This window comes from Anneissia japonica, unplaced genomic scaffold (genome assembly GCF_011630105.1).
Source record: "Anneissia japonica isolate Jap-2015-1 unplaced genomic scaffold, ASM1163010v1 scaffold401_len1656234_cov178, whole genome shotgun sequence".
In the NCBI taxonomy this organism is placed as follows: domain Eukaryota; kingdom Metazoa; phylum Echinodermata; class Crinoidea; order Comatulida; family Comatulidae; genus Anneissia; species Anneissia japonica.
Window position 1 is genome coordinate 512,321 of NW_022745982.1, and position 27,754 is coordinate 540,074.

A 27,754-nucleotide genomic window follows, 5' to 3' on the forward strand; every position below is an offset into this window, starting at 1 on the left:
CCCCCCCCCCCCCCCGTCCTATTTTTATATTGAAACACAGATAGTTCTACCTCAGTGCCTATGAAAGTGTTAGGCAGATGGCCATCTTCAATTCACATAAATATATAAACTTTCTTCATCCATCTATAATGAAGTATAGCTATAACAGAAAGGGTTTGTCATGAAAAAATTACTTTTGAGGTATAAAATCAAACATTTATTTGCATTTCTTGTCACGCGGTCGGATCGCCAGGCTAAGGCCGGCAGTGATGCATATTACAGTGTGCTAAATATGACACCGGTTAATGTCTCCCTCTGTTTTTCCTCTTCAGGGAAAAGAGCACTGTAACAACCTACCCCTGTAACAACTGACCCAGGTCCTCCTCAAGAAAATAATATACAGTACCTCAAAAATTCAACCAAAACGTTGAATTGCATAATAATGCTCAAATACGTTATTAATTTACAATGACACACGAATTAGAACAAAACCATTAAATTGCCAAACAGCCAATTTATGCGTAGGCCTACGAAAAGAAAGAATGTGGGTCTATTAAGCCTGGTTTCCATAGAATCGCTACACTGTCGCTACAGTTCTTTTGTTTTTACTGCAACCCTTGTACTGCATAGCAGTCCCCGACGCAATCGGGAAGGCTGGCCGATTCGACCGACCAATCAGCATACCGAAAGCTGTCCGTGATAGCGTGTAGCGATTGTATGGAAACCATGTTGGCTAGCAAGCAAATACAAAACGTTCTTATAACACAAACGTTGTGGTTTGGTACATCACAAAATAACGTTCACACAACGTTGCAGGAACGTTCAAATGTGAAATTAGGTTACAAGTACGAACTTTTGGTTCTACAAAATATAGTAAACTGTAACGTTTAATTACAACGTTCTTATAACGTAATATTGTTAGCTGGGTAATTCACAAGAAAAACAATTTCACGTTAACGATGTTCTAATTTTATTTGAAAGCTTATAACGTATTTGAATACTGTATAAAAAACAATAATATACATACTTTTTTAAAGCGTTGAACAAGGATAGCCCTATAATGTCGTTCTATTCTCTAGAGCTTGAAAACATTTAGGCCTACTAGGTCCAACTAAAATAAGTTTACTCTGTTTAGAGTTGGGTAGAAAAAAACGATTGTTATATTGCCTGTATATATAATATCAGTATTTATACTATTGCATGTATTACAAGCTAATTTATATTATAAATATAATGGTATAGTAAGCATACTAATTCTAAAAACTAAATAAACTTTTGAAACTAATATGCCAATATACAGCTATAGAACACACACAGCTGCAGTTTATTTCCGAGAGTGTTAAGGCCAACTCAGACAGCGTCGTACGACGCAGCCCGACGCGATTTGTTGTCGCGTCGGGTCTGTGTGAGTTAAACGCTGACGCGATGGTGTGCGTCGGGGGCAGCAGTCGCGTCCTAGAATATTAAACATGTTTAATATTTCTCACGACGGCTTAAGACTGTCCCCGACGATAAATCGGGGCGGGCTGCGTCGGCCGACGCTGTCTGAGTTGCCCTTAAGACTGTCCCCGACGATAAATCGGGTCGGGCTGCGTCGGCCGACGCTGTCTGAGTTGGCCTTTACATGACCGTAACAATGACCATCCTGTAGCATGGTTGTAGTAGTTCTTTATTCACACTCTCAAATTAAACCAGCCAATTCTGGCTTATAGTGAAAAGCTGGACATATAAAACAAACATGCATAAATACACAATTTAAAAATTGTAAAAACAAAAAATATATTAAGTGTTATGGTTCTATTTATTTATTTTTTTTTCAATTCAGGCGGTATTAGTAATATTGATCAAAGTATTGAGTCTCCATAATGTAGGGCTTGACGTTGTTATTCAAATATTTAGACCTATTAATGGCTTAATGACGTCACGATAAACTGGAAATCCAAGGGAAAATTAGAGAAGTTTGAACACCCATGTAGATACCAATAACCATAAACAGCGCCATCATAGCTGCAGCCGTACTACTGTGCTTCGGATCGGTCACACACCTATGGAGGCAAAATTGAAGAAAAGATAACTCATTGTTCTTATGCCCTGCTTGTGTAGCTAAAAGTTATATAGGTTATAGATACAATATAACCTTTTTCATTGTGTACCACACATCATGAGGCAGTTCCAGGTTGTTTCTGTGGAGTCACACGTAACTACAACCGAGGACTAAATTGGTCAGGGGATATTTTGGGTGTTTCCCAGTGGCGTATCTAGGGGTGTGTAGGCGTGGGGGGCGCACGCTGCTCTAAAAATTACTACCCCCCCCCCCACCCCAGTCGCCCCCAAAAAATCACGGTTAAGTAGTTAAAATTTACCTAAAATCACCTTATTTGCGAATAAGCCTCCCTCCAACTGACCATCGATCCCCCTCCATACCCACTCCACCTTCGTGCACCCCCATTTCAAGACTAAATACGCCACTGTTGTTTCCTTTTCTTATGGGAGTTCAGGAGGCGTAACTCCCTAGAACTTGTTCTCTTATTAAAACGACTTTACGGTTGTTGGGATGGGGAGGGAGGGGTGGACAGTTAGTTGTTGTCCATTTCGTCACTCCCTGAATTTGGCACTGGCGCATAATCTTAAAAAGACTGGTCAGCTATTCATAGGCCTAAAACCGGGCACACCCTGTGCCGTACGACCGTCGGCCGACGATTCCATCTCTGCCCTTCTATGAGCGTTGGACGACGAGACGAGACGCCGCCGTCTGCCGATTGTGGGTGACAGGCTGAGCGGATCATTAAACGTCGACACTCGGCGCAGTGTGTGCCCGCCTATTCTTTATCAAGTTATAGACAACAGGATCGTACAATACCTGGGTCCGTGCATCATAACGATTGACTTGAGGTATCCGTGTGATAGTGAAATGCAAACATTGAAGACAATGAAAAACATATCGTTGGTAAAGAACACGGGTAAGGTACGTGTTTCAGGCCGGTAGTTGCAGAACAGGATGAGTGGAAACAATATTATCCTTGCAATACAAAATATCCAGCTATATCTAGGTCCTGGCTGTTGACAGAAATAAAATAATTTGTGATTTTGTTTTAATTTTTGTACTATGTCATAAAGCTTTATAACGGACCTACATATAGTCCATTTCATTGGTGGATTTATATCACATGACGTTAGGTATTCACACAATTACATTTTATAATATTTTGCATTATTATTCATGTAATTAAGTTACAATTCCATGCTTATTCTATTGTTATTCGCACCATCTCCATTCTGCCGTGGAATGGGCGCTTTACAAATCCTTGTTGAAAATTACTATTGTCTTGTTTTTTTTTATAAGACATTAGACATACCTAGGCCTATTTAAATACAAGACATTACGATAATAATACATACTTTCTGAGTAAGCCCTGAGAGAAAACTGCCACATGCGTCACCCGTAGCAAATAACAGGAAACAACAAACGGGAGTAAAATATGTTTCTATAAAATCGATGAAAAGGAACAAATTTATTATTCAAATAGAAAAGGGCATATTCATATTATAAAAATCTTGAAAAAAGGCTATTTGAAGCGTTTATGTTACGATTGCTGTCACGCAGTAGTGGCGCCAGTGGAGGGTAGAGAGGGGGAGGGGGTGTCAAATAGGGAAATCCCCATCCCCGCCTGAAGCTATGGCGAAGGTGCATTAAATAATTAAATCTTGAATTTTGAAAAGCACAAATTTGGGCCATAGGCTAAGGCTACTAAACCATGAAAACTCTCCCTATGAACCCTATAAATAATTTTAATTCCGGGATTCTATGATCGAGGCCCTAGAGACAGCCTCTGGGTTTGGACCCCTAAGTCGCAAATTTCTGGAGCCACTTGCTGTCACGTATTTTATCTTTTATCCTCGATTCAACACAAAACCAGAGTGTGCACTGTCATTCGAATATGCAGCGCGCATTAAAATAAAATGACGTGAAATTACCTCGTAATTGTGAATGTGGCTTCGGAGCCGAGGATTCAACGAATGCTAATACGGACGGAAAGAGGGCGAGGGTTACGAAAAACGTTGACCAAACATTGAAAAGTTGAAGCTTAATCTACATAAAGAAAGAAAGTATTAATATAAATGTAACAATTTAGGATAAACATGAACGTGACAAGTTTACTTATATTGGGGTTGCCTCGATGGGGCCTTGTATTAATAGGTCTGTAATTTATTTTTCTATACCTCTTTTGCAATGAGTAAATATGGCGGCGACGGCTTCTCACAAGGTTCATCTACTTTCTTGTACGAAATGGCCGTAGTACATTCCTGATTTACATTACTGTGGTAATAAATAGTGATTGGCTGCAACATAAGGATAAAGTATACATAATTAGGCATGATAAAATAGGTACATTATAATTATACGCCAAAACAATAATAATAAAGATGATAATGATGTCGATGACGATTATGGTCAATGATCAGAAATACCGGTTGGTGTCCGGCGGGAGATGGTTTTTCACCGAAGTTTTTACTATTTGTATTTTACATTCTGTTGTTTTGGTTGCCTCCTTGTTTGTTCTTTATTGTACAGTATTATAGTAGGACCATATTGTAAAACAGCGTTAAGATCTCGTCTGTATATGTTATCCTGCCTAAATATGTTTTTAAAATAAATAAATAAATAAATAAATCTTTAAATAAATAAATAAATAACAAATAAATAAAAACAAATTAAATTGAATGAATGAATGAACGAAAGAACGAACGACCGAATGAATGAATGAATGAATGAATGAATGAATGAATGAATAAAAATGGTGACTGTGATGGTGATGATGATGATGATGACAACGATGGTGGTGATGACGATGATGATGACGATGATGATGACGACGACGATGATGACGACGATGGTGACGGTGATGTTGATGATGAATGGTAATGATAATAATTTTCAACATAATATTGGACCAAATTAAAGGCCTCGCCCAATAAAAAAATTGTGGTTACATTTTTCATTTGGAGCTTGCCAATAAAACGAAATAGTGATTGTGGGCATGTTTACAATAGGGTGCATTGGGTGGGGTATGTAGGTGCATGTGAGATTTCGTGTAATGATAATGGTAATGGTGGGATATTTGTAGTGCGCCTTCCACAATAAAATCGTCTCAAGGTGTGCTTGAGAGGAGTGGGAGGGGGCGTGTATTTACAGGCCGAGTAAGCATGTTGTCTGTTGAGCACTGTGGGTTTATTGTGTGCATATTATCTGCTGTCATTACTTGCATTTTTTTCGATTCAACTTTTAAATTCAACTTACGAGTTTTAGGAGTACAAAATATGACACAAGGCACATCATAATTACGACTAACGAACAGGAGAAAAACAAAATGGCAGCAGTTCGTAAAGAATCGGATACTGAAATAAAAATAAACATTCAATATTGATGTTAGAATTATCAATTAAATTTTTAAAAAATCAAAATTAGCTTATACTCGAAAATAGTATAGCATATTGACCGTAGCTATTAGAACGATCGCTTGGCGGCTTTTATCTTCAGTGGCGGATTAAAATGGGGGAGGGGAAGGGCCGGCTCCCCCCTAATTGTTCAAAATTGAAGGAAATATATTCAAATTTTAAGTCTTGGTCTAAGAGTGCAATTTCTGGCCATCTAAAGGTGCCATAATCACAAATGTTCTTACATCACCCCAACCATGAGAAGACGGAAAAAATGTGTACCCATGAGTGGCGAATCCAGAAGTGGGTGAAAGGAGAGCTCGATTATTTTCCCACTCACTAATTTTGAATTTTCTATTGATTGGCGACAAACACAACGCTGTACTTGTCTTGTGACAGCTGGATTATCGTACTAATTATCACGATTGAAAATTAATTTATTCATTATATACAGTAATATAACAGCATATGAAATTTGTTTTTCTGAGCAGTACCATATTCAGCATTCTATTTATTGCATAATGTATAATAGTAGTAAACAAATTGAAAATGGAATCCCTATAGTGTTTTATGTAGGCCCTTGATTTGGTTGGTAATCAATGTAAGCCGGGCACACTCTCACGACTACCAACACGAAAAGTTGCGCACGGTATAGGCACATTCTCTAAATTAATTTTATAGACATAAAAGTCATTGGTCATATAATACATCCTTGGTCATTTCGTGCACAAACGTGTACATGAGGAGCCTTGAAGGCTCACTCAATTAAATTTAAATTAATAAAGAAAAAAAAAACAGAGACAATTTTTCTTTAATCTAAGTGTACGATTCTACGAATGAAAAACATCGGAATGAGAAATAGACTACAAGGATTTGGGAACTCTTTTTACAGTGAAATTCACTCCTTTGCATTTAGTTTATATTATATGTACAAGTTTATGCCAGTCTGCCAGTCTATATAAATTAGTGTTTTTTGTTTATAGAACTTCTCTATTAAATGAATTAATATTTATTTATTGTCACTAAAGCCTAAACTAAAAATTTAAAAAATAAGAATATAAACGTACCTGCCAATGACATTATGTTTAGAATTGCACTTAGAAATCCTCCAACGCCCTTTAAAATTTCAAAAAATATGAATGATTTCAAAATCTAAATAGATTAAGCTTTTGATTTCAGTTTTCAGTCAAACTCGAATTTTAGGCTTATTAGTTCATAATAATCTTAGATCAACAATTAACCAATAATTTCGAGATTTTGCCGCTTGAACCGCTCTGCAAAGGTTCAATTTAGGTTATTACTATTATCATCAAAATAACTATTGTAATAATTTCCTGTTTTTGATTTGATTTTGGTTTATTTAGATGTTATTGTACTTATAAACTAAGATTATTTTTTAATGAACTGCTGAGATATCATTTCTTTCTGAATTCTGGATACTTAAAGCAGACCATAGCGGGTGCTACACATTTCTATCTTTTCAGGAAAAACCTGTTCGAGTTATAAATATGTAGGCCTACTGTCTATTCTCAATAACATAGAAAACCCAATAAACATTAGGATAAGACAACATGTTACCGACATTTATTATACTATGGAAAAAAAAAACAGCATTAGTGTTAATTGGCAGTGAAATTAATATTTTCGCGAACTTATAACAGCCAATTAATTTGAGTCGACTTCAAAGTATAGGTAATTTTAGTGCTATATATTGTCACGTTTACTTAAGTTAACACAGAAAGGTTGAATAAGATTCGTGTACAATACCTGTCCAGTAACGTGAAATTGCATATAAGAGGGTGGAAATTTTGCTGCAAAACCAAACATATCTGACTGGTACACTGCGCATGCTCCTGTTATTGTACAACAAGATTATACAGTTAGTTAAATCTACAGTATAAATTGGCGAATTAGTGCACGCTAAAGCGATACTGCAAGAAAAACTCATTACCATATTCTAAGTGTACTAATTTCCAAAAAAAGCTGTGAAACAATTTCACTTTGTTTTTATAAGCTAATAAAAATTATTCATGGTGAAAATAAGTTACCAAAAATCAATACAATCAATCACATTCGCTTAAAATATAAGTTGAATATTGTCGTCGTTTTACCATTTAAGTCTACGTCTGAATTAAGCTTGAATTAAGTTTAATTGCATGTTATCATTTTATTTATTTTCTATTTTATTTGATTTACGCCCTACAGTGACCAAAGTCACCATTTACAGGGTTGAACAAAAAAAGTACACTTATAAAAATACAATACAATAAGCAAGAAAACACAACCACAAAAGTTAATTTTTTAGAAACATTAAACAAAACTTCTAAGCGTAATAGTAGGCCTATTTTACTTCAGTAGAATTACAACATATTGTACTTGTCAAATATAATTCTCACTTAAGTTGAATTATTCCACTTAAGCGCAATTCATGTATAATAATATTAAAAATGGCTTGCCATACTCGAGTCGAGGAGGCGGCGCAAGTAACGGTAGATTGTAAATAGGCCTATAACTTAAACCAAAAATTCCCTTCGATCAGATGCACTATCGGTAAATTAGTGCACAGTGAGATAGAGAAATTGCATTGGAGGTCGAGATGAAGTAACGATTGGCTTTTAATAATTAGTATAATTATAGTCCTACAATTACATTAAAATTTTCTACTTATTTCAATGCTTCATTCGGCTTCGACTTACCATTGATCACAACAATCGTCGCCATAGTTATAATGAAGAATTGCTTAGGCCCTGAAACCGAAATAAATTAAATTATTGTTACACAATCTTGTTTGATTATTTTGAACAAAATTGTAACACGCTTGTTAAGCATTTCCTATTGGTTAGTGTTTGTTGAAGCTTATACATATGGGTAACTGAAAAAATTAATGACAGGTATAAAGCAGGGGGACGTAGGGGAATTTTCGGAGCCCCTGGACTAATTCATGCTAAAAAAATGCTTTAAATATTAATACTAGTAACTAAATTCCAGAGTACCACACATGCTTCTGCTTGCTCCCACAAGAGTTGTGTGTTGCCATCCTTCTTTCCGAACTATCTCTCATTCATCAACACGTTAATACCCGTACCTCTTTGTTGTGGAAGAAATAGCTGCCGCCACATGCCTAAGTCCCGATCATTATACAATCTTCAACTTTCCATACATAACGATAATAAAACAATACAGTACAAGCTTGGATCTATAATTATGACTCCATGGTACAATCGCGCAAACTCACATGCAGATGTATCGATGATGGCTAGTACTGTGGTTTCCAAGGAGAGGAGCAGTAAAAATACTAGACAAACTGGTGCCCTCCAATGGGAGACCCTAAAAGTAAAAGAAGGCGAATATAATGAGTTAAAACATCACATACAGTGACAAGAGATGTACGTACATGACAACGATGATATTGATGATGATGATAATGATGATGATGTTGATGATGTTGGTGTGTATGGTGATAATATTGATGATGCTGACTAGTGGTGGTGGTGGTGACTATGATGACGATGACGGTAATGATGATGATGAGGATGACGATAATAATGATGACATGATGATGCAGTTGATATATAGCGATGATGGTGGTGGTTATGACGATGATAACCATTAGTGGTGGTGATGGTGGTGACGATGATGATGATGATGATGATGATGGTGGTGGTGGTGGTGGTGGTGATAACGATGACGACGATGATGATAAGAATGATCATTATGATGGTGATCCATAACCGTCGTGATTCTTCTTTAATTTTTTTTTTTTCTTCGCAGAATTTCAGATTTTGCTCAACGGCCCGGTGCTTAAAGATATTTTACACCCCCCCCGCCCCCCCACCCCCCCCCCCCCCACACACACACTCACACAAACATCGACATTCACATCTTATCAGCCATTACGTAGCTGGTACCATGGGGACATACGTTAAACGCATACGTACCGGTGTTGTGTAAAGAGTGAAATGATCATGAAGACTAAGGTAGGTGAGAACGCAGCAATACCCAGGTAACTCAAGAACTTTTCTTTGTATTCCGATTCATCGCTTACATCGCCAAATTTATGTTCAGTGAAATACTGTAACGAAAAAAACAGATTATCTGCAGTTAGGACGAGGTCTACATCACATCACACTAGGTCTTTTGGAAGTCTACTACAATATCTCTATTATACAATTTTATTACGACTACGCCGTTTAATGTCTTATACTCGCTAACAATGGCCCTATTATGTGTTCCGTGTATATATATATATATATATATAAGATGTGTATAAGAGATTTCAAGGGTATTCAACTTTATATTTAAAAATTTATAATTTAAAAGTTTTGTACAATACACTTAAAAAATCAATTAAAAAAATACAGTTTATAATTTTTAAATATTTAGATTTGTCTATCAAATGTAAAATATAATTATTTATTAGTTCAAATTATTTTAAAAGGTCTTTACAATTTATTTTGTATTTATTATAGTACTTTTGTAATTTGTTTTATTTTAATTTAAATGTAATTATACCAATAAAATATTTTATTGTTATATTTTAATTTTTCATCATTAATATTTTTTTCATCTCTTTCCATTTAAGATTATTCCGTTCATTCTATTCTCTACTTTTCTTTCTTTCTTTCCTGCCTTCCTTAAATTGACTATACTTTTCCATTAATTATTTCTTTATTTAAAGTTTACTTTACCCTTTTCTTTTTCAGTGTGTCTATGTGTTTCACCTTTGGCATAGGCATGCGCTACAAAAACTACAAACAGGCGTTTACACCTAATAGGCCTTATGTAATAAATTATTGCTTAATCAGTCAGGTTTGGCTGCACTTCGTGGTTTCACCTTTAACATTGACATACGCTACTAAAACTACAAGGCTCGTTCACCTTATAACATAACAATCGATTATTGCGTAATCAGACATTTTGTCTGCATTTCTATGGTTTCACCTTTGACATAGAAATGCGCTACTAAAACTATGAGAAGACTCGTCCACCTAATAAGATAACAATGGATTATTGCGTAATCAGGCAAGTCTGTCTGCACTTCCTGTTGAAAGATAAAGAATAATAGTTCACATCCTCCGCCCTGTAATTTTACTACATTTGCAGTCCATTACCACGTCTATATTTAGCCTGGTTGAGTGTTCAGTCAGTCTTCCGTTTATCTACGTCTATGATCTACAATTGTGTTTTCACATCGTAACAAGGTCTACACAATCGTTGCGTTACTACGCATTGCAAATGATCAGGTATACCACCATGTTCGTCACGATTTGTGTTCGTGACATTAAAACAATATTGTCCACAATCGCGTTATTCGTGATCAGGTCAACCAAAGCAACCATGTTCGCTATTGTTTGTGTTCATGATACATCTTGTTTTATCTACTAATAATTTTGTTAATTGTTTTCTTATCCAAAACAGATAAGATCATGAACCTATTAATTAACAGATTACTGTAATTTAATTGCAATACCCCAGATTAATACGTTTACTATTGGATGTGCACGAACCCTGTAGCCTAACCTTAATTAAAATAGGCCTATCTGTGAAAATCAGATGCTGTTTTGGGTGGTATGGTAGTCTATCGAACCCTACAAACTAACAATGATTGCAGGTAGCCGCTGTGATCTTCCTGCCATTCAAGAAACCATTGGAATAGGCCCTAATCAGTTTTTAAATTTATGCTTTGCATACATGCATCGAATTTCATACACTTTTTTTATTATTATTATAGTTGCTCCACTACGAATAATATGTTGCGTTCATTTTTATCAAAGGAAGGTTCTGAATGTACAGTAGTATACAACAGGCGTAGACATAGGTCGCAGAGCCGAGGGTCAAACTGGAGTTTTGATTTTATACTCATTTGAGGGCCGCAAGTAAAATGGTGGAAAAATGTCGTGTTTCTTTTGCAAAAAAAAAAAAAAAAAAAAAACCTTCATAACATTGGCTTAATACGGTACTGCATTATGCTCAGTTTTGATGCTATGTTTTCGATACAGGTGTTCGGTGTCGGGCAGAGCAACAAGAGGTTTTCTATCCAAAGATGGTAAGGGTCCACACATAGGGCCTATAGGGTGTTTATCTGGGTTTTTTTTCAAAAAAAATTGCCGTTGGGATTGGAAAGGAAGCATCCTAAGACTGCCTGCATTTCAATTCCATAATTATTTAATTATATAACAATAATACGTTTACTGTAAAATTGGTTATAGGCCTATACGTTTTCCGCCATCAAGTTTAATTGACCCTCCAGTTGGCTCTTATCTGATAGCTGAAAGAATCATACCGTAACCCACATCAAAGTTAATCATTTACTGTATTACTGTTTAACAGGAGGCCTAACAAATACTCGTATGATTATTAACTACTATCTTTGAGTATTTGTTGGAGCAGAAAAATTACTATTATTTTGCAGTACTGTCTTCATTTCTTGGTTTGACTACTTACCGCCTCAGCTGTACAGAACATATTCCATGGTAAAAGTGTTCCGACCCCGTGAAGCAAGAGAATCCATTTAGCTAAGTAGTATCTATATAAATGATAACAGAAATTATCATCAGTAGGCTAATACAAATGATATCTAAATTCTATTTCGGATTATTATTAGAGATTAGCCATATATAATGCCCTTTTTGGTCGGATGGTCTCATGGGGCCAAGCAGAGGGTGGCGGAGAAAACCATTAAAAAATATTTTAACCGTAGACTCTAAAATTGATTACATAGGCATAGGCCTTTCAAATAAATTACCATAGCTTTCGACAGGTTTGGTGAAAGTTATCTTTATCTATATCATATAAATCGATATTGACTAATGAATCAATTGATTGAATCAGAGCGCCATGTTTAGTCTGGCAACCAGGACGGGGAGTCCGATATCTCCGACGAAACGGTAAGTGGGCATAACCGGGCGACGTTCAACTCAGAAGTAATCCAGGGGGATAGGCCCCAGAAACTATGATAATTTATATTTAGGAGTGTAAAAGCCTTATTTAATCGACTAGAGTTAATACATATAATTTCTTTTCTCTCCAAAATTGCTTTGTGGGGTGGGGAAAGTTTCACCAGTGGAAGAGGGAATCCCCACTTGCGCCAACCCTGGATTGAATAGGCCCCTGTAGTTGCTGATCCAATCCAGGCGCGTGCATCATCAAATCACTGAGAAATGCCAACCGTATGCCTACGCAATCTGTATATTACTATATTTTATTAATTAAAAAAAAAACAAAAAAACAAACAAATCGCAAGGGAAACGTACCTATCGTTTGGTATAGGCCTAGGATCCGCTAAACTCTTTTCTAGTTTTGTTTCTGACTTGCATACCACCGTCACCTGGCCACCATGTAGCTCAACAAACGAATCCCTCGACATATTCATTTCATGACCACGACTCTTCCCGAAGAGTACCGGTATTTCATCAGGTGCGTTGTCTTCCTCAACATCAGAAGCATTATCCAAACATCTATCAAACTCATATTCATAAAATTCACCCTTCTGTAAGGCGCTGTAAACTGCTTCTCCGACCATGATGCAACGCTGTAACGTGCCCTGCTGAATACTTAAAATAACTTTCTTCTTTATCTTCAGTTCTTGTACTTGAAAACTGACAACATCGTTATCAACGCCTATAACCCTATGAACACCTGTTTCATAGATGGAAAGAACAAAACTTCTATTAATGAACGAAAAACACTGGCGTATCTAGTGGTATGGACATATAGGAGGTATGGTGGTTGAGATATCAGAAAAGTGAGTGGATGCTGATGGGGAAATGATTTAATATACAATATAATGAATGAGTTCAATTGGAAGAATGTGTTCATGAGTTGAAAGATAAAATGTTTCATTCAACGAGGCAGAGCTACATTATTCGCTTTATAACACACTTAAATAATAATAATAATAATAATAATAATAATAATAATAAAAATAAATAAATAAATAAATAAATAAATAAATAAATAAATAAATAAATAAATAAATAAATAAATAAAATAAATAGATAAGTGTCGTTTGATATTTTATAGGAAAAAAGTTAGGTTTACCCTTCTTCTGAATGGAACGTACAGTTCATATTCTTTCAACCAATGAAAACATTGTACAGTATTAATTGGAGGCGTGCAATGGGACAAAACGAATGGAACAAAAATGCACGAATGGAACTAAATTTGATGAGCGAGACGAAATGGTGTAAATAACCGATGTCTCGTGATACGAAATCACCAATCAAATGACAAGGCTCTATTTAGATGTGTTACCGGTATATGTTGTGATATGTCGAGTGAGTGTAATATTTTTGCTGACCAAATTTTCAGTGACCACTAAGAGGGATGAGTAGGCATGGATTCACAAACTTTGAATTAAATCTTGTATTTCTCGACGTAATCTTAGATTTCACCACATCCCTTTAGTTGAAAAGAGTTCATTACATATTTGGATTCGACAGACATTCCAAGATTGAGCGTTCAAAAGGGGGAAAAGTCAAGAGTCAGAGTCAAGCGAGGTCACTGATCCAATTTGCAAATTATTCGAACCGTTTAGTGTTTTTATTAGCATTTAGGCCTATTGCTCCAAGAAATAATAGGCATATCATTAAGATTTAATTATACAGTAGGTCTAGTTCAATTGTATTACTAACCTTATCTATATGCGAGTCTTCGGATTGTTTTTTTCTAAATGATGGGCAGTGGAATGAATCTTAATATTAAGTTTTCAACAGCTTATTTCCACCACTGATTGCGGATTGCGGTCACTTTAGAAAAATGGCGCCGATATTGATGAGGTTTATCTATTTCTGCTGGAAGGGGTTTTCTAACAGGTGTAGAAAATGTGTTAATGGCCTTCAAAAACCACATTCGGATCCAAAACAGAACAGTGGGCTACCTCGGGGCATTCATAGGTAACCTTGGTATGGTCGCATTGTAGGTAACGTAGCTTCGGATGAAATAGGCCTATGGAAAATAGTTCTTATTTTCTGCTAATTCTACTTCTAATACATATCCGTGTGGACATTTGTATTCGAAATAAAGAGTATTATTATAATTATTATCGTTATCATCAAGTTTCATCAAGTTTTTCATTAATTTAACATGACATCCTTATTCTGTTTTTTTTTTTTTTTTTTGTGTACAGCGCATTGAGAGCTTGCTTACTTGCGCTTAATGAACTATTATTTTATTATTATTATTATTATTATTATTATTATTATTATTATTATTATTATTATTATTATTATTATCATCATCATCATCATCATCATCATCATCATCATTATCATTATTGTTATTTATTATCATTATGTTGTGGACATAAGAACAAGAACGAGAGGCGCTATACAAATTGCAAATTATTATTATTATTATTATAGGCCTACAGAGCCCATAGAGAATACAATGACAAAACAGTATATTCAATCAAAACAGCAACTTGGAGGAAACAGTAACAACAATTGAATTATCCTCTTACAGTGAAATACATAGTAGGCCTACAGTATGTAAAAATAACATGTAGATTATCCGACAATAAGAAGTAAAAAAAATACAGTTGGAAGTACAATAACAGGATAGAAATGATTTTCCTTTACAGAGCCCAAGAGAATACGATGACTAAAACAGTACGTATTGTATCAAAACAGCAATTTCGAGAAATAGTGACAACATTTGAATCACCCGCTGTGCTTATCAATAAAGCAGCTCTGAAATGTATCACCTCAGCCCTCAGGTGATGTGGACTCTTCACGGACACATGGACGCAGATCACTGGGGAAGGGGAACACGCCACGCCCCTCCCCCCCCCCACATATTTTAAGGGAAAGAGTTGGTCTCCCTCACTTTCCGGGAATAAAGAAAATTATACCCGAAAATTGTTGAAATAAACTGCATAAATGACTCAGGTTTTAACGAAAGAGCGCGATAGGCCTGCAGCTAGAGTACATCTTGTTTTATAGCAAGATACCGGTACTCTGCCCACAAACATCTGAATTACCTATCATACACGATTCGAGTGCGCGTGCCTTTATTATAATTTGAGAAAAAGTATGCAAAGGTAAAATTGGTTTTCGGCACATGAAGTAGGTATAAAGTAAATATCAAAGACAATTAAAAAGTTTTATTTTCTATGGTACATCACTGGATTAATTAGATCGATAATAATGAATTTTACTTATAAAAGTGTCATATCCGGCAATCTAGAGGTACAATTTCCCCAAATTTTACCACCTTAGCCACAACTGTGGTGGGGCTGTGGTTAAAGTAGGTAAAGTAAATACATCAAAGACATGTTTTTAAGTTGTATTTTCTATGGTACCTTATCACACATTAGATCTCTGTGGTTGCCGAAAAAAGCTAATGAAAGATCATGAGAATTTGTTGGCGCTTCATTTTGACTATATAGGCCTAATGTTGGTGATGATGAAGAATTTTGTGTCTTTTCCGGCCACCTAGAGGTACTATTTCTTTAACTTTTCTCACCTCAGCCCCAAACCATGGTGGGGCTGAGGTGAAAGTTCCCATGCACACAGCTTTGAGGTAGGTCAAATAAATTAAATACATCAAAGAAATTGTTTCTTCATTTTTTTTCTATGGTACATCACTCATACTATTTAGAGCCTGATTAGAAAATCATGAAATTTGCTGGCGCTTCATCTAGACATGATGGTGTGATGAGGATAAATTTTACTATATAAATGTGTTATTTCCGGCCATCTAAAGGTACTATATTTCCTCAAATTTTCTCACCCACCTCAGCCCAAACCATGGTGGGACAGGTTGTGGACTCACTGCTTTGAAGTAGGTAAAGTAAATACATCCAAGAGATGTTTTTTTAAGTTATATTTTCTATGGTTCATCACACATAATACTAAGATCTCTATGGTTGCCGAAAACCGCCGATAAAAAAAAAAAAAGATCATGTTTATTGGGGCTTCATTTTGACTATATAATTATATAGTGATGTGATGATGATGAATTTTACTATTATAAATGTGTCATTTCCGGCCATCTACAAGTTCTATTTCTTCAAAGTTTTGCACGCACCCCCTACTGCCAAATCCGGCATCCGCCCAGACCTTGTTGTTAATGAACAATTCACAACGGTACGGTATATATCATTGTGCCTACTTTCTAATGTATTTTAGTGCCGTCAATGTTAGTCAAAACATCACTGCAAATGGAAGAGCGGACTTGAGTGAAGAAAAATCTGCGTAGACTGCGTAGGGCCCTAATATTAGACAAAAGACAATACTCACAAATTACTAATAATATTGTACTGGTAATACTATTGAAAATAATGATTCCTCCATGAATTACTCAACTCACTACACTATCTCACTTACCAGCACGCGTAACCAGGCCTACCACACACGGAAAGTCATTCGTCTGCGGAGTCATGAAATTTCAAAAGGAAGTTTCCCAACAAACAGTTACAGTGCTATAATTGGAAGTCAGATTAGCGTGTCATCGTCTCGGATCTGGTTCAATCCTGTCAGCTGGCTATTAGAGATATTACAATAGGCCTATAACTCGACATGATAACCTTTATCGTTTGTTCGGGGTTTTTGTCGTCAAAGCAATAAAGCAATCGACGGAATTACGTCATTCACTTTGATCTAAACAAACCGGTAGATGACAGTGTTTCCCCAGAGTAAACAAATGCTCGAAACGACATGAAATCCCGTCGGTCCAGTGGTGTTAACTTTCTAAAAGCATTGGCAAATGTTCACTTTTGTTTTTTGTTTTTGTTTTTTTGTAAAGCTTATCCAAAAATGACCATGGTAACCAGTGACGTATCTAAGAGTCTTGGAATGGGTTTAAAAGGGAGAGGGGGAGGGGCGAAGGTGATGGCTCAATGATTAAATGATGGAACTGCCACGGAAATATGGTGATATGAACTGATTTGTATCTATTCTCGAGCGTGACTTTTTAATCTGCAAACATTTTCAATGCAGTGGCGGCACTGGGGGTGGGGGAAGAAAATTTTCTTGGGAAAGAAAATTTTCTTTCCTCCCACCCCGGAAAAGAAGAAAAATCACAATTCTGTAAAATAGATTTAATTAAGCCTTCTGAAACCCCTAAATTGTCATATTTTCGGGGGCTCTGCTCCCTCCCCCGTACCACTTTCGAAACACTATAATTGACATTCGACCACGCCCACTTTACACTCTCATTGAGAACTTAGCTCCCAACCTCCAAAAGAAAAGTGTACCTTGACACCCTCCAGCTCCCCTCCCCCGAACACCACCTCCAGATTTCAGACGCGGGCGCCGCCATTGTTTAAATGGTACAGTAGGCGGCAAAAACATCGATAACCTAACGTGCACAGTGAATTATAACTTGTGATGGACATTTCCACTATCCTTGTTTCTAATTTTTGGTCTCAGTCATGGTTCTGATACCGGTAAAATACAGTGTCAACTGTGCACCGCACAGGTAATGAAATAACCGTGGTGACAGCCACAGAGCTGGGGTGAATGCAGGAGGGGGTGCGTGCACGGGCGCAGATCTGTATTGGAATGTGGGAGTCCACACCCACCATGGTTGGGAGTGAGACGCAAAAAATTGACGAAACAGTGCATTAGGATGGCCTGAAATGACACTTTTATATATTAAAATTCATCATTATCAAATCACCATTATATAGTCAATATGAAGCGCCAAAAATTTCTCATGATCTTTTATCAGTGATTTTCGGCAGCCACAGAGATATAATAATTATGTGTGACGTATCATAGAAGATAAAACTTAAAAGCATTGTCTTTGATGTATTTCCTTTACATATTTCAAAGCCGTCAGTCCACAACCACCTCAGCCCCACCATGATCGGGGCTGAGGTGCGAAAATTTGATGAAATAATACCTCTAGATGGCCGGTAATGACACTTTCAAATAGTACAATTCATCATCATCACATCACCATTATATCGTCAAAATGAAGCGCCAACAAATTCTGATACATACTTCTACTATCGCACAGGTGGGGTTCCAGGGGGCGGATTCAAAGCTTCATTTTTTTAAATATGTAGGCCTACCGTATGTTTTTTAATGTGTTTGAACAAATAAACCAAACAATCACCACTAACCGCCTTAAAATGGTGAAAAATAGAGGGTGGGGTCGTAAGCGAAGAAAGCGTAATTAATGTATTGTTCTGTCAAATGCAAAACAATTATTAATGTAGAATGAATATATCCACCATCTGGTTTGAAATTTTGCTATAGCAAAAGAATATCATCGCACTCGAAATTTCAACCTTAAAAAAAGTTATGCAAAAGCCATGTACAGTAGTTCACTTATTAAGATAATAAAATAATTCAAACATCTGATTGACTTTAGCATCTTGGTGAAAATATATTTGAAAACTTTTAAATAGACACATACAAAAACGTTGATTTTTTTTTTTTTTTTAATTGATTGATTTTTTTTTTATTTCACAGTATTGGTCAATATCGTTTAATTGATTGATTTTTTTTTATTTCACAGTATTGGTCAATATCGATTTTAAAAGAAAATCCAGTACAATATCATATCATGTTTCGTTCAAGTCAATGTTCACAATGACGTACATAGGCATACAGCAGTTTATAATCTAAAAAAATAAACGAATATATATATATCTGTCTCTTATACACATCTAGATGTGTATAAGAGACAGCGTATACAATATTATACGGTATAATATATTGAATTTCATAATTTACACTTGTATAAAATTGCACTAAAATATATGTAAATTTTAAAAAGCCTAAAGAATAAAATTAATTTAATAAGATGGATCTAAGAAAATATATTTGATTGTTGGAAAGATAGGAGAGCGCATTTTCAAGAATCTACAACAGAAACAAAATTATCAGAGGAAGTAAGTCTTCAAACCTCTTCAGCCCCACCCCAACCCTCGAATGGCCGGACCACTTTCAGTATGCCTTCCACGGCTATGAAAACAGATTAAATTAGACCAAAATAACAGCAACAAATTCTTGGTTTTATGTTGAAAGCATTTGTAGGCCTATTTAAGTCATTTTAAACATTGACTTCAACGAAACATAATATATTGTATTGGAATTTCTTTTACAATCGATATTTAAGAGCGACATATTATTATTATTACAATCGATATTTAACAATACTGGGAACAAAAAGATAAATTTAAAAAAAATAAGCGTTATTGTAGTGTAGAGTTAAAAGTTTTCAAATGTATTGTCAAGCAAATGTTCGAATAAACACAATTCGTTTATGAAGAAGCAGACATTCTGTATTGGTTGTTATAATTATATACCTTATTTTACTTTAAATAGTCGGTAAAACCATGGTAAAATACAGTGACCCGTAGGCCCTACCTAACATTTAAAATGGATTTCAACTTGTGATAGACATGTCCTTCATCCCCGTTTCTAATTATAGTTCGTCTTCAGTCATGGTCCCGGTACCGGTAACGATGCCGCACAGGACTGTGCAGTGTGCAGGATTGGTAATGAATACTAACCGTGGGGTAGTGGCAACACATGCAGAGCAGCGAGCGATGCTGTTATGGTAATATCTGCGTGTACACATTGTTATAGTAACAGTTGCTCTGGATACAGTATGGGTACGCTCTCTTATTTAGTGCGCGTGCAAAAGTTCTAGTTATTTGAGTTCAGCAAGGCAATAGACCTTTTCGGAGTGTCAATCAACTTAACAACTGACTAATCAGAACAGCGCTAGGAATAAGCGCGCGTCTCACAAACACACGTGTTGTCCCACAAATGCACGTGTTCTGGTATGTTTTAACCATGGAGGTATTATCAATTACCTCCATGGTTTTAACACTGTCGTCTTGTGGGACCTTAGCAATATCCAAGGGGCGGGGCTTAGCGGAAAGTTCCATTCAACAGGACGCACATCTCGGGACATCAAAGGTTGTAAAATTCTGGCATCGACATTCTAGGCGCCGCGCGTCCCTAAACGCTGAACGTCACAAAAACCATAGCAACCAGACCATGTGTTAGCCGCCATGATAATCGCGCGTCGTGCCGTGATTACAAAAGCTTATAACATTTTGCACGAACATTAGACTGAAATTATATTCTTCATTTCAACATTAATTTTACCGATGTTGTGGTGTATTGTCGTTCATGAGACTCAATTCGCAGAAAAAAATAATAAATTTTCTGTATCTACTCAAATGTTCGTTTTGTGCACCTTAGTCCAACATTGTCAAAATGACAGTTTAATGTTACATAAGAATATGACATTTTATAAAATTCGTAAATTTTCAAATGCTTAAACTTTTCATTTTCTTGGGTCAATTTTCACAAATCAAACTGCAGTTTATAGAAGCATTTAACAAGCTAACGGTCAAAAGAAATCAGATGTAACACACATTGCGAAGTACCCAACATTAATAAAATAGTTACTAACACCATAAAACGTATGGCGCGCATAGACTAATAATTGACGGCTGCACTCGCAACTTAGAACTAGTATCGGATTGTCGATGCCACATCAGTAAAGATCAAAGGACTGTACGCACGCGCTATGTTCGAGAGCGGAGATGTGTGTCCTTCTGTTGAATTGCCTTGAGTTCAGCTATTCGAAAAATAAAATCATTCATATGCACCAAGATGTTTATTGCAGGATTAGATAAATTCCAGGGACACTGACTGAAATAATAGTTTATAGGTAATAGGCCTCATAGAAACAATCCTTACCAAGATGTCTTGTCTACTGTGTTTAATGAGATTTAATGCTTCCAAATGCAAAACCATCCGTTAGGCTACAGAAGACACACATTCGTATTACATCATACCTAGCAAAGGGCGGGGGTAGGTGCACGCCCCTCCCTAGAAAATCCCCCAGCAGCTTCCCATCCTCCACTGAAAATGTTTGAAGTAAAGAAAGCACGCTCAAGAAGATATTTTGTGAGCTAGTGCACTCGCTTAATCATCGAGTCCCCACCCCACTTCCCCTTATTCAAGAGGCGCCACTGGGTCATCACACGTTTTTTCTTTTATGCCAATATTTTTAAATAACTCATTTTTACAAAGAACCGTTGTTGACAAGAATGCACTGCCTAAGTATGTTATCGATCACCCTTTTCTCTTTAATTCAAAAATAAAACAGACTACACTACTGTCAGTATACACACACACGCCAGATGCATTTGGCCCCTTTCGCAAAACCCGCCGTAATCGGGGTTGGCACGAAGGGTTTACAAAAGGGCCAAATGCTACGCCGATTCTTTCCCGATTTTGTTTTTATTAGGTATTATTTTTATAACAATATATAAATATATTTTAGAATATGAAGGAATATCCTTTTATATAGACTATTTTTACATATTTTTAATGAGTATAGTATAGTGAAAAACAGGGCCCCCGTGACCATTTTCCGGGGACCAAGGTTTCTCTGCTGATTCGGCATCACTAGGGTATAAATAAAAAAATGAGCGGGGGTGAGCCTCCTGAAAAAGGGCGGAACATGGGGGCAATTTTTAAAATGGCCGCTAAAATCAAGAGAATGGCTCATAACTTTACTTCTACTCCATGAAAAAGGGTAAATCTGGTGTCTAACTAATGTTATTAGGGTCACTGAATTCAATTAGACATGTTTCAAAAACCTAGGATGGCAGCCATTTTGAAATTCAAGATGGCTGCCATAATAATCTTTAAAAATCAAACATTCCAGTATAATTCCATTTCCTGTCGTTGAAAAGTGGTAAATTTGATGTCTACTCCTATGTAATTAGGCTCTCTGAGTCCAATAAGAATAACTTCCATAAGCTAGGATGGCAGCCATTTTGAAATCCAAGATGGCCACCACATAAATTGTCAAAAATCAAATATTTTGATATATAATTGCATTTTTCCTCGCTCAAAAATGTTAAATTTGGGGTCTAATCATATTTTATTCACATTTTTGAGTCCAATGAACATAGTTTCAAAAACCAAGCATGTCAGCCATTTTGAAATTCAAGATGGCCGCCACAAAAATCGTCAAAAATAAAATATTTGGTATATAATTTCCACTTGTCGATCAAAAGTTGTAACTTTGGTGAGAGTAGCCTCTAAATCTCTGGCCATATTCAATGCTAATGGTACATTTAGAAAATGCCAGAAATCAAAACTTGTCCACTTTATGAATACAAAAATCAATTCTGCAGATACAGAATACACAGCTATCATCGATATGGGCATGGTCATCAGAAAGGCAATCCCTAATAAAGAACAAAGGCTTAATGAAGATGGTTCCTTGTTTACTTGGGAGAATTATGTCAACAAATGCACAGATATATTTAAAAAACATCACAATGCATCAGCCATTATATGTGTTAATGACCCATACAGTAAATAAGAGTCGACCAAATATGAAGAAAGAGAATGACGATCAAATGGGCAGAAAATACCTAATACACACATGAAGTTACAGGACCAGTTTTTATCAAGTAAAGAGTTTAACAAAATCCCGAAGAGACAGACAGGTTCATCAAACAAATGCTTATGTTTTATTATATAGTAGTAGTATTTCTAAAGATTTATTATTTTTGCATTTTGTAAGGTAAAATGTGTACATAATAATGGCAGACATATTGGAAAAACTTATAGTTGTCATCCTTTTAAAACTACGTTATTTGGACTCAATTTGGATTGCCCATAACAAGTCATTGGACACCATGTTTACAATTTCTATTGAGAAACATACATGATTTGACACCAATTTAACATTTTTTATCAAGGAGAAGTGCAATTATATACCAAAATATTTGATTTTCGACTATTTTTGTGTTGGCCATCTTAAATTTTAGATTGGCTGCCATTCTAGCTTATTGAAACTATGCTTATTGGACTTGCAGAGCCCAATAACATATAAGAATACATCAAATTTACCTTTTTTCAAGGACAAGAAGTGGAATTATACTAAAATATTTGATTTTCAACGATTATTACGGCAGCCATCTTGAATTTCAAAATGGCTGACATTCTAGCTTCCTCAAACTATGCTCATTAGACTAGTGAGCTCAATAACATGATTAAACACCAAATTTAACATTTTTTATAGAGGAGAAGTGCAATTATATACTAAAATATTTGATTTTCGACGATTTTTGTGGTGGCCATCTTGAATTTTAAAATGGCTGCCATAGCTTATTGAAACTGCTTATTGGACTTGCAGAGCCCAATAACATATGAGAATACATCAAATTTACCATTTTTCAACGATAAGAAGTAGAAGTATACTGGAATATTTGATATTCAACGATTATTACGGCAGCCATCTTGAATTTCAAAATGGCTGACATGCTTGGTTTTTGAAACTATGCTCATTGGACTCAATGATGTGAATAACATATGATTAGACCCCAAATTTCACATTTTCAAGCGAGGAGAAATGCAATTATATACCAAAATATTTGATTTTTGACAATTTATGTGGTGACCATCTTGGATTTAAAAATGGCTGCCATCCTAGCTTATGGAAGTTATTCTTATTGGACTCAGAGAGCCTAATTACATAGGAGTAGACATCATATTTACCATTTTTCAACGACAGGAAATGGAATTATACTGGAATATTTGATTTTCAACGATTACTATGGCAGCCATCCTGAATTTCAAAATGGCTGCCATCCTAGGTTTTTGAAACATGTCTAATTGAATTCAGTGACCCTTATAACATATAGTTACACCATATTTACCCTTTTTCATGGAGTAGAAGTAAAGTTATGAGCCATTCTCTTGATTTTGGCGGCCATTTTAAAAATGGCCGCCAAAAAACATGTTCCGCCCTTTTCCAGGAGGCTCACCCCCGCTCATTTTTTTATTTATACCCTAGTAAGGCCAAATCAGCAGAGAAACCTTGGTCCCCGAAAAATGGTCACGGGGGCCCATTTTTTCACTATACTAGTAAGCTGAAATTCACACAAAAGTAAATGTTATTGTCAAACTTCTATTATTTCCTCTCAGCTAGGGTAAAGGTAGCAGAATAACGCATAACTTGCAGCATCACTGTGCTGAATTGCGTATGGGTGTGGTCCGTTGACTACCATAGCAGCCGTAAAGTAGCTTATGTCCACATCATTCCACGACAGGGGCTGAAATAACCATAACATCGGGGTAACGCCCTACTTTTCCGAAAGATGCAATGGGTTCTTTAAAGTGCACCCAAGCCAGAAGTATACACTGGGCCTCCATTTTAAGTCCTGTGGTTCTACCAACGGAACCTTGGACAAGGAACGGCTTGAACTATCGCCGATGTTAAGGCTGTAGTTAGCGGCCCCCACTTGCCTTACCGCTCGGCCAATCGACTATGTTTCAGTATATTTTTTTTGTTTGTACAGTATTACTTGCATAGTGTAATGTTTTGCCCTACCTGACGTGTAATCGTACTGAATACTCACTACGTTCCCAAATACTTCAAAAAGGTATAAAAGAAAACCAAAACAAGAAACTCACAGGCTGAAATCGTTGGTTTACACATGCAAAAACAAGAAATGTAACAAAAATAAACAATAAAGTACAAAACTACAACAATCAAAATATTTTCGGATCCTGTACTACCGTACCGCTTTTGGAGTTTGGGTGTGGTCATGCAATCATGCAATGAGGATAGGCAAATTCGAGTTTCAGCCGGCAAAAATAAACACTTTGATAATAAAAGTAATACACCTGTGCAATAACACGCTGAGACAGAGTTGAGCATTTTCTTCAAAATAATTATAATTTTAATCAGATTTCATAGAGGATTAATTACAGTAATCTATTACTCGGAAATCAGAAACAACAAAATCCAGCTGTTAAATACTTCACAACAAGTGCATTAATTATGCAAAGCTTTAATTGATAACAGTTTCTAATTTTATTACTCTATTGCCCAATTGTGAAAAAGTATCGGACATCAAATAGCCCTATGTATACTGTACTACTGTATTTACTGTCTTCAATTGTCTGCCGTTATAGCTCTACTAATAGGGACTACACACGCCCCCTTTTGGCAAACTTTCCACACCAAAGATCTTATATAAGATCTTTGTTCCACACCCAATCAAAAGTTAAAACATAGGAGGCGCTCTACTAACTGCCATTAGCCAGAGCCTCTTTTAAATATACATTAACATTATTAGTTAAGAATATTTCTGGTAAAAAAAATATCACTCGAAGTCCTCCCCAACATTAAGGTGAAAAAAAATAGCTTCTTAATTCTAACTTTACATAAAAAAACGGATCATTTAGTCCATTTCACAGATAAATAGGCTGTCTCTTATACACATCTAGATGTGTATAAGAGACAGTATATATATATATATATATTATTTCAGGATATTAAAAAAATAATACACAAGACATTATTTTATCTTCTTTTTTAGAATACTAAGTAAATATTGTCGCATAAACAAAAACATACTGCCTAACTTTGATTGTTGCAACCGTCTATTCTGTTGCCTTGAAACAATAACGCAACAGGTACATACCATTCTCACTACCCCATTTCACTTCTTACCCCCTTCCTTTTTTCAGTTCAGAATAGAAATTCATGAGATTAAAAACTTAAAAAAGAACTTAGAAAGGTTGAAATCATTAAATGACCTCAGAAGCAAGCATGATAATTAAAGTTTCAAGTAGCATTTAATTACTGTTATGGATAAATTAACGTATATAGGTAATGTCATCTTATATATTTATTCATTAAAAAAATACACCTTGCTTTATTTAATGTAAGCAGTTGTTCAAAAGTGATTAACCCGTTATTTATTGAGCAGCTAGCTGTTCAACTTTTTACTGCACAACCAAGCTTCTAGTTGACCAATGCTTATCATTTTTGTGGATATAATTAAGGTAACAAACATGCATAATTATTGTCATTTCTATATTACAGTTCATAGGAATGGAAAGGATTATCAAGATATATGAAGATAATATTCATGGAAAGAAAGTAAAAAGGTCAGTGGTATATTATTTGGTTTGTAAAAACAAAATGTATAGAAATTAGGCATGTGTATCTGGGAAATTGGCCAAGGGGTTGCGATCAAAAAGGTCAACACTTTTAAAATAATCAAGAATATACTGGATATAAAAAATAATTTGTTAATTTTTAGTATAGATAGTACTACTGTATATGCGTTTCATGGATGACGAGGCTAACATTGATCAAAGACTTTGGAACCTCTATATTACTTAAGCTATAATCCCACCGGCTCTTCGATCTTGACCCACATGCACAAGTTGATAAATTTTTGCACACTCCACACATCCCAAAAGGCAATCCTGGATACGGCCATGGTTCCCTCTGCTCGTTTTGTGAGATTTAACGCCGATTACGAAGCTATCTGACATTGATTTGCACCTCCACGGCTTGATTACTTATTTGTTGGGCATAATCAATATGCCTTAATTTCAATACTAAGTTGCAGAGGGTGCACTTCTACCTCCCTGCCAGAATGCAGAGGGCGCACTTTCATGGTATAACTATATGAAACCACATGAATATTGTTTATCATATCATGTGATGACTGCAAAAGAGATTTTTTTTAAGACTCATTGCTCATGCACATTGAGTGAAATCAAAAAGCTTCACTAGGTTAATATGCAAATGAAATTTGTTATAATAAATTCAAATAAAAATATTAATAAAACAAAATCAAAATCAAATTGTGTATATTGGATAAAATCGCCTTTTTTTTTAGAAAATCAACAATTATACAGTACTATGCATAAAATGTTAGAGCAAGAGCATAAAAAATAAATTTATAAAAACAGACAATTACAACAATCTGTTAGTGCCCTTTCAAATATCCAGTCACACAAACATGAAAAAATACCCAGTTCACTGATGCACAACAGATGAGGTCAAAAGGAAATGCCAAAAATACCAAGTTTATTGAGGCATGATGAATAGCTCATGCATAATAGCATGGGGACACTAGGAGGTCAGTCAATATTACGAGCTGGTCATCCGTAAACTGTTGTTTATGCTCCTGCCAGTTGTCGTGGTGCGTTCTTCGGAAATCAGAGAAGGTCTTACGGACAGTTAACTGTAAGAAAACATGGGTCGGTTGTTGGTGATAGACAGGGAAACAGATAGTTATATATATGAATCTATTGAATTTTTGAATGACTGTTCGAAGATACAAATACCATGCAAAAACTTGCTACTTACTTTTAAAGCACTTTTGTTTATATAAGCAACCTATCTATCAGCTTACCCATATTTATGTTCCTGGACGCACCTTAAGATCATCTGATAATTTTTTGCTCTCCCTTCCCCGCTTATCCTTATAAACTATTGGCCAAAAATTTTTTTGCCACACCTACACTTTGCAATTCACTTCCTGCACACATTAAAAATTGTTCTTCTGTTGGTTCATTAAAAAAATTACTTAAAA

At 35.8% G+C, this 27,754-nt stretch overlaps 2 protein-coding genes across 3 annotated transcripts in view; both read right to left on the reverse strand.

Annotated features, from left to right (window-relative positions):
* Positions 1-1,787: 1,787 nt before the first annotated feature.
* LOC117120161 (equilibrative nucleoside transporter 3-like) lies at positions 1,788-16,872 on the reverse strand. Of its 2 annotated transcripts, none has more exons than XM_033265184.1 (14): positions 16,743-16,872; positions 12,669-13,053; positions 11,860-11,941; positions 9,354-9,487; positions 8,651-8,742; positions 8,112-8,162; positions 7,183-7,268; positions 6,483-6,531; positions 5,279-5,376; positions 4,201-4,320; positions 3,955-4,069; positions 3,379-3,464; positions 2,840-3,036; positions 1,788-2,024 (listed from the first exon to the last, which is right to left on the reverse strand). In XM_033265184.1, the coding sequence occupies exons 1-14, from the start codon at positions 16,795-16,797 to the stop codon at positions 1,901-1,903; spliced, it is 1,674 nt and encodes a 557-aa protein (XP_033121075.1). In that variant the 5' UTR covers positions 16,798-16,872; the 3' UTR covers positions 1,788-1,900. The 2 variants fall into 2 exon arrangements, with proteins under 2 accessions (XP_033121075.1, XP_033121077.1); XM_033265186.1 differs by lacking the exon at positions 16,743-16,872 and adding an exon at positions 16,656-16,741.
* Positions 16,873-26,032: 9,160 nt separating this feature from the next.
* Positions 26,033-27,754, reverse strand: part of LOC117120099 (proteasome activator complex subunit 4-like) — a 34,410-nt gene continuing 32,688 nt past the window's right edge. Inside the window, exon 40 of the mRNA XM_033265106.1 lies at positions 26,033-27,403. Within this exon, the coding sequence (XP_033120997.1) occupies positions 27,269-27,403 (135 nt within the window). The 3' untranslated portion in view covers positions 26,033-27,268. The remainder of the gene's footprint in view (positions 27,404-27,754) is intronic.

Coding starts and splice junctions, on each gene's coding strand:
- LOC117120161 (XM_033265184.1), bottom strand. CDS start 16,797: ATGACTCCGCAGACGAATGACTTTCCGTGTGTGGTAGGCCTGGTTACG. Junction 13,054..16,742: donor AGGCCTGGTTACGCGTGCTG/GTAAGTGAGATA, acceptor TCTATGAAACAG/GTGTTCATAGGGTTATAGGC. Junction 2,025..2,839: donor GTTATGATGCACGGACCCAG/GTATTGTACGAT, acceptor TTGCCTCCATAG/GTGTGTGACCGATCCGAAGC.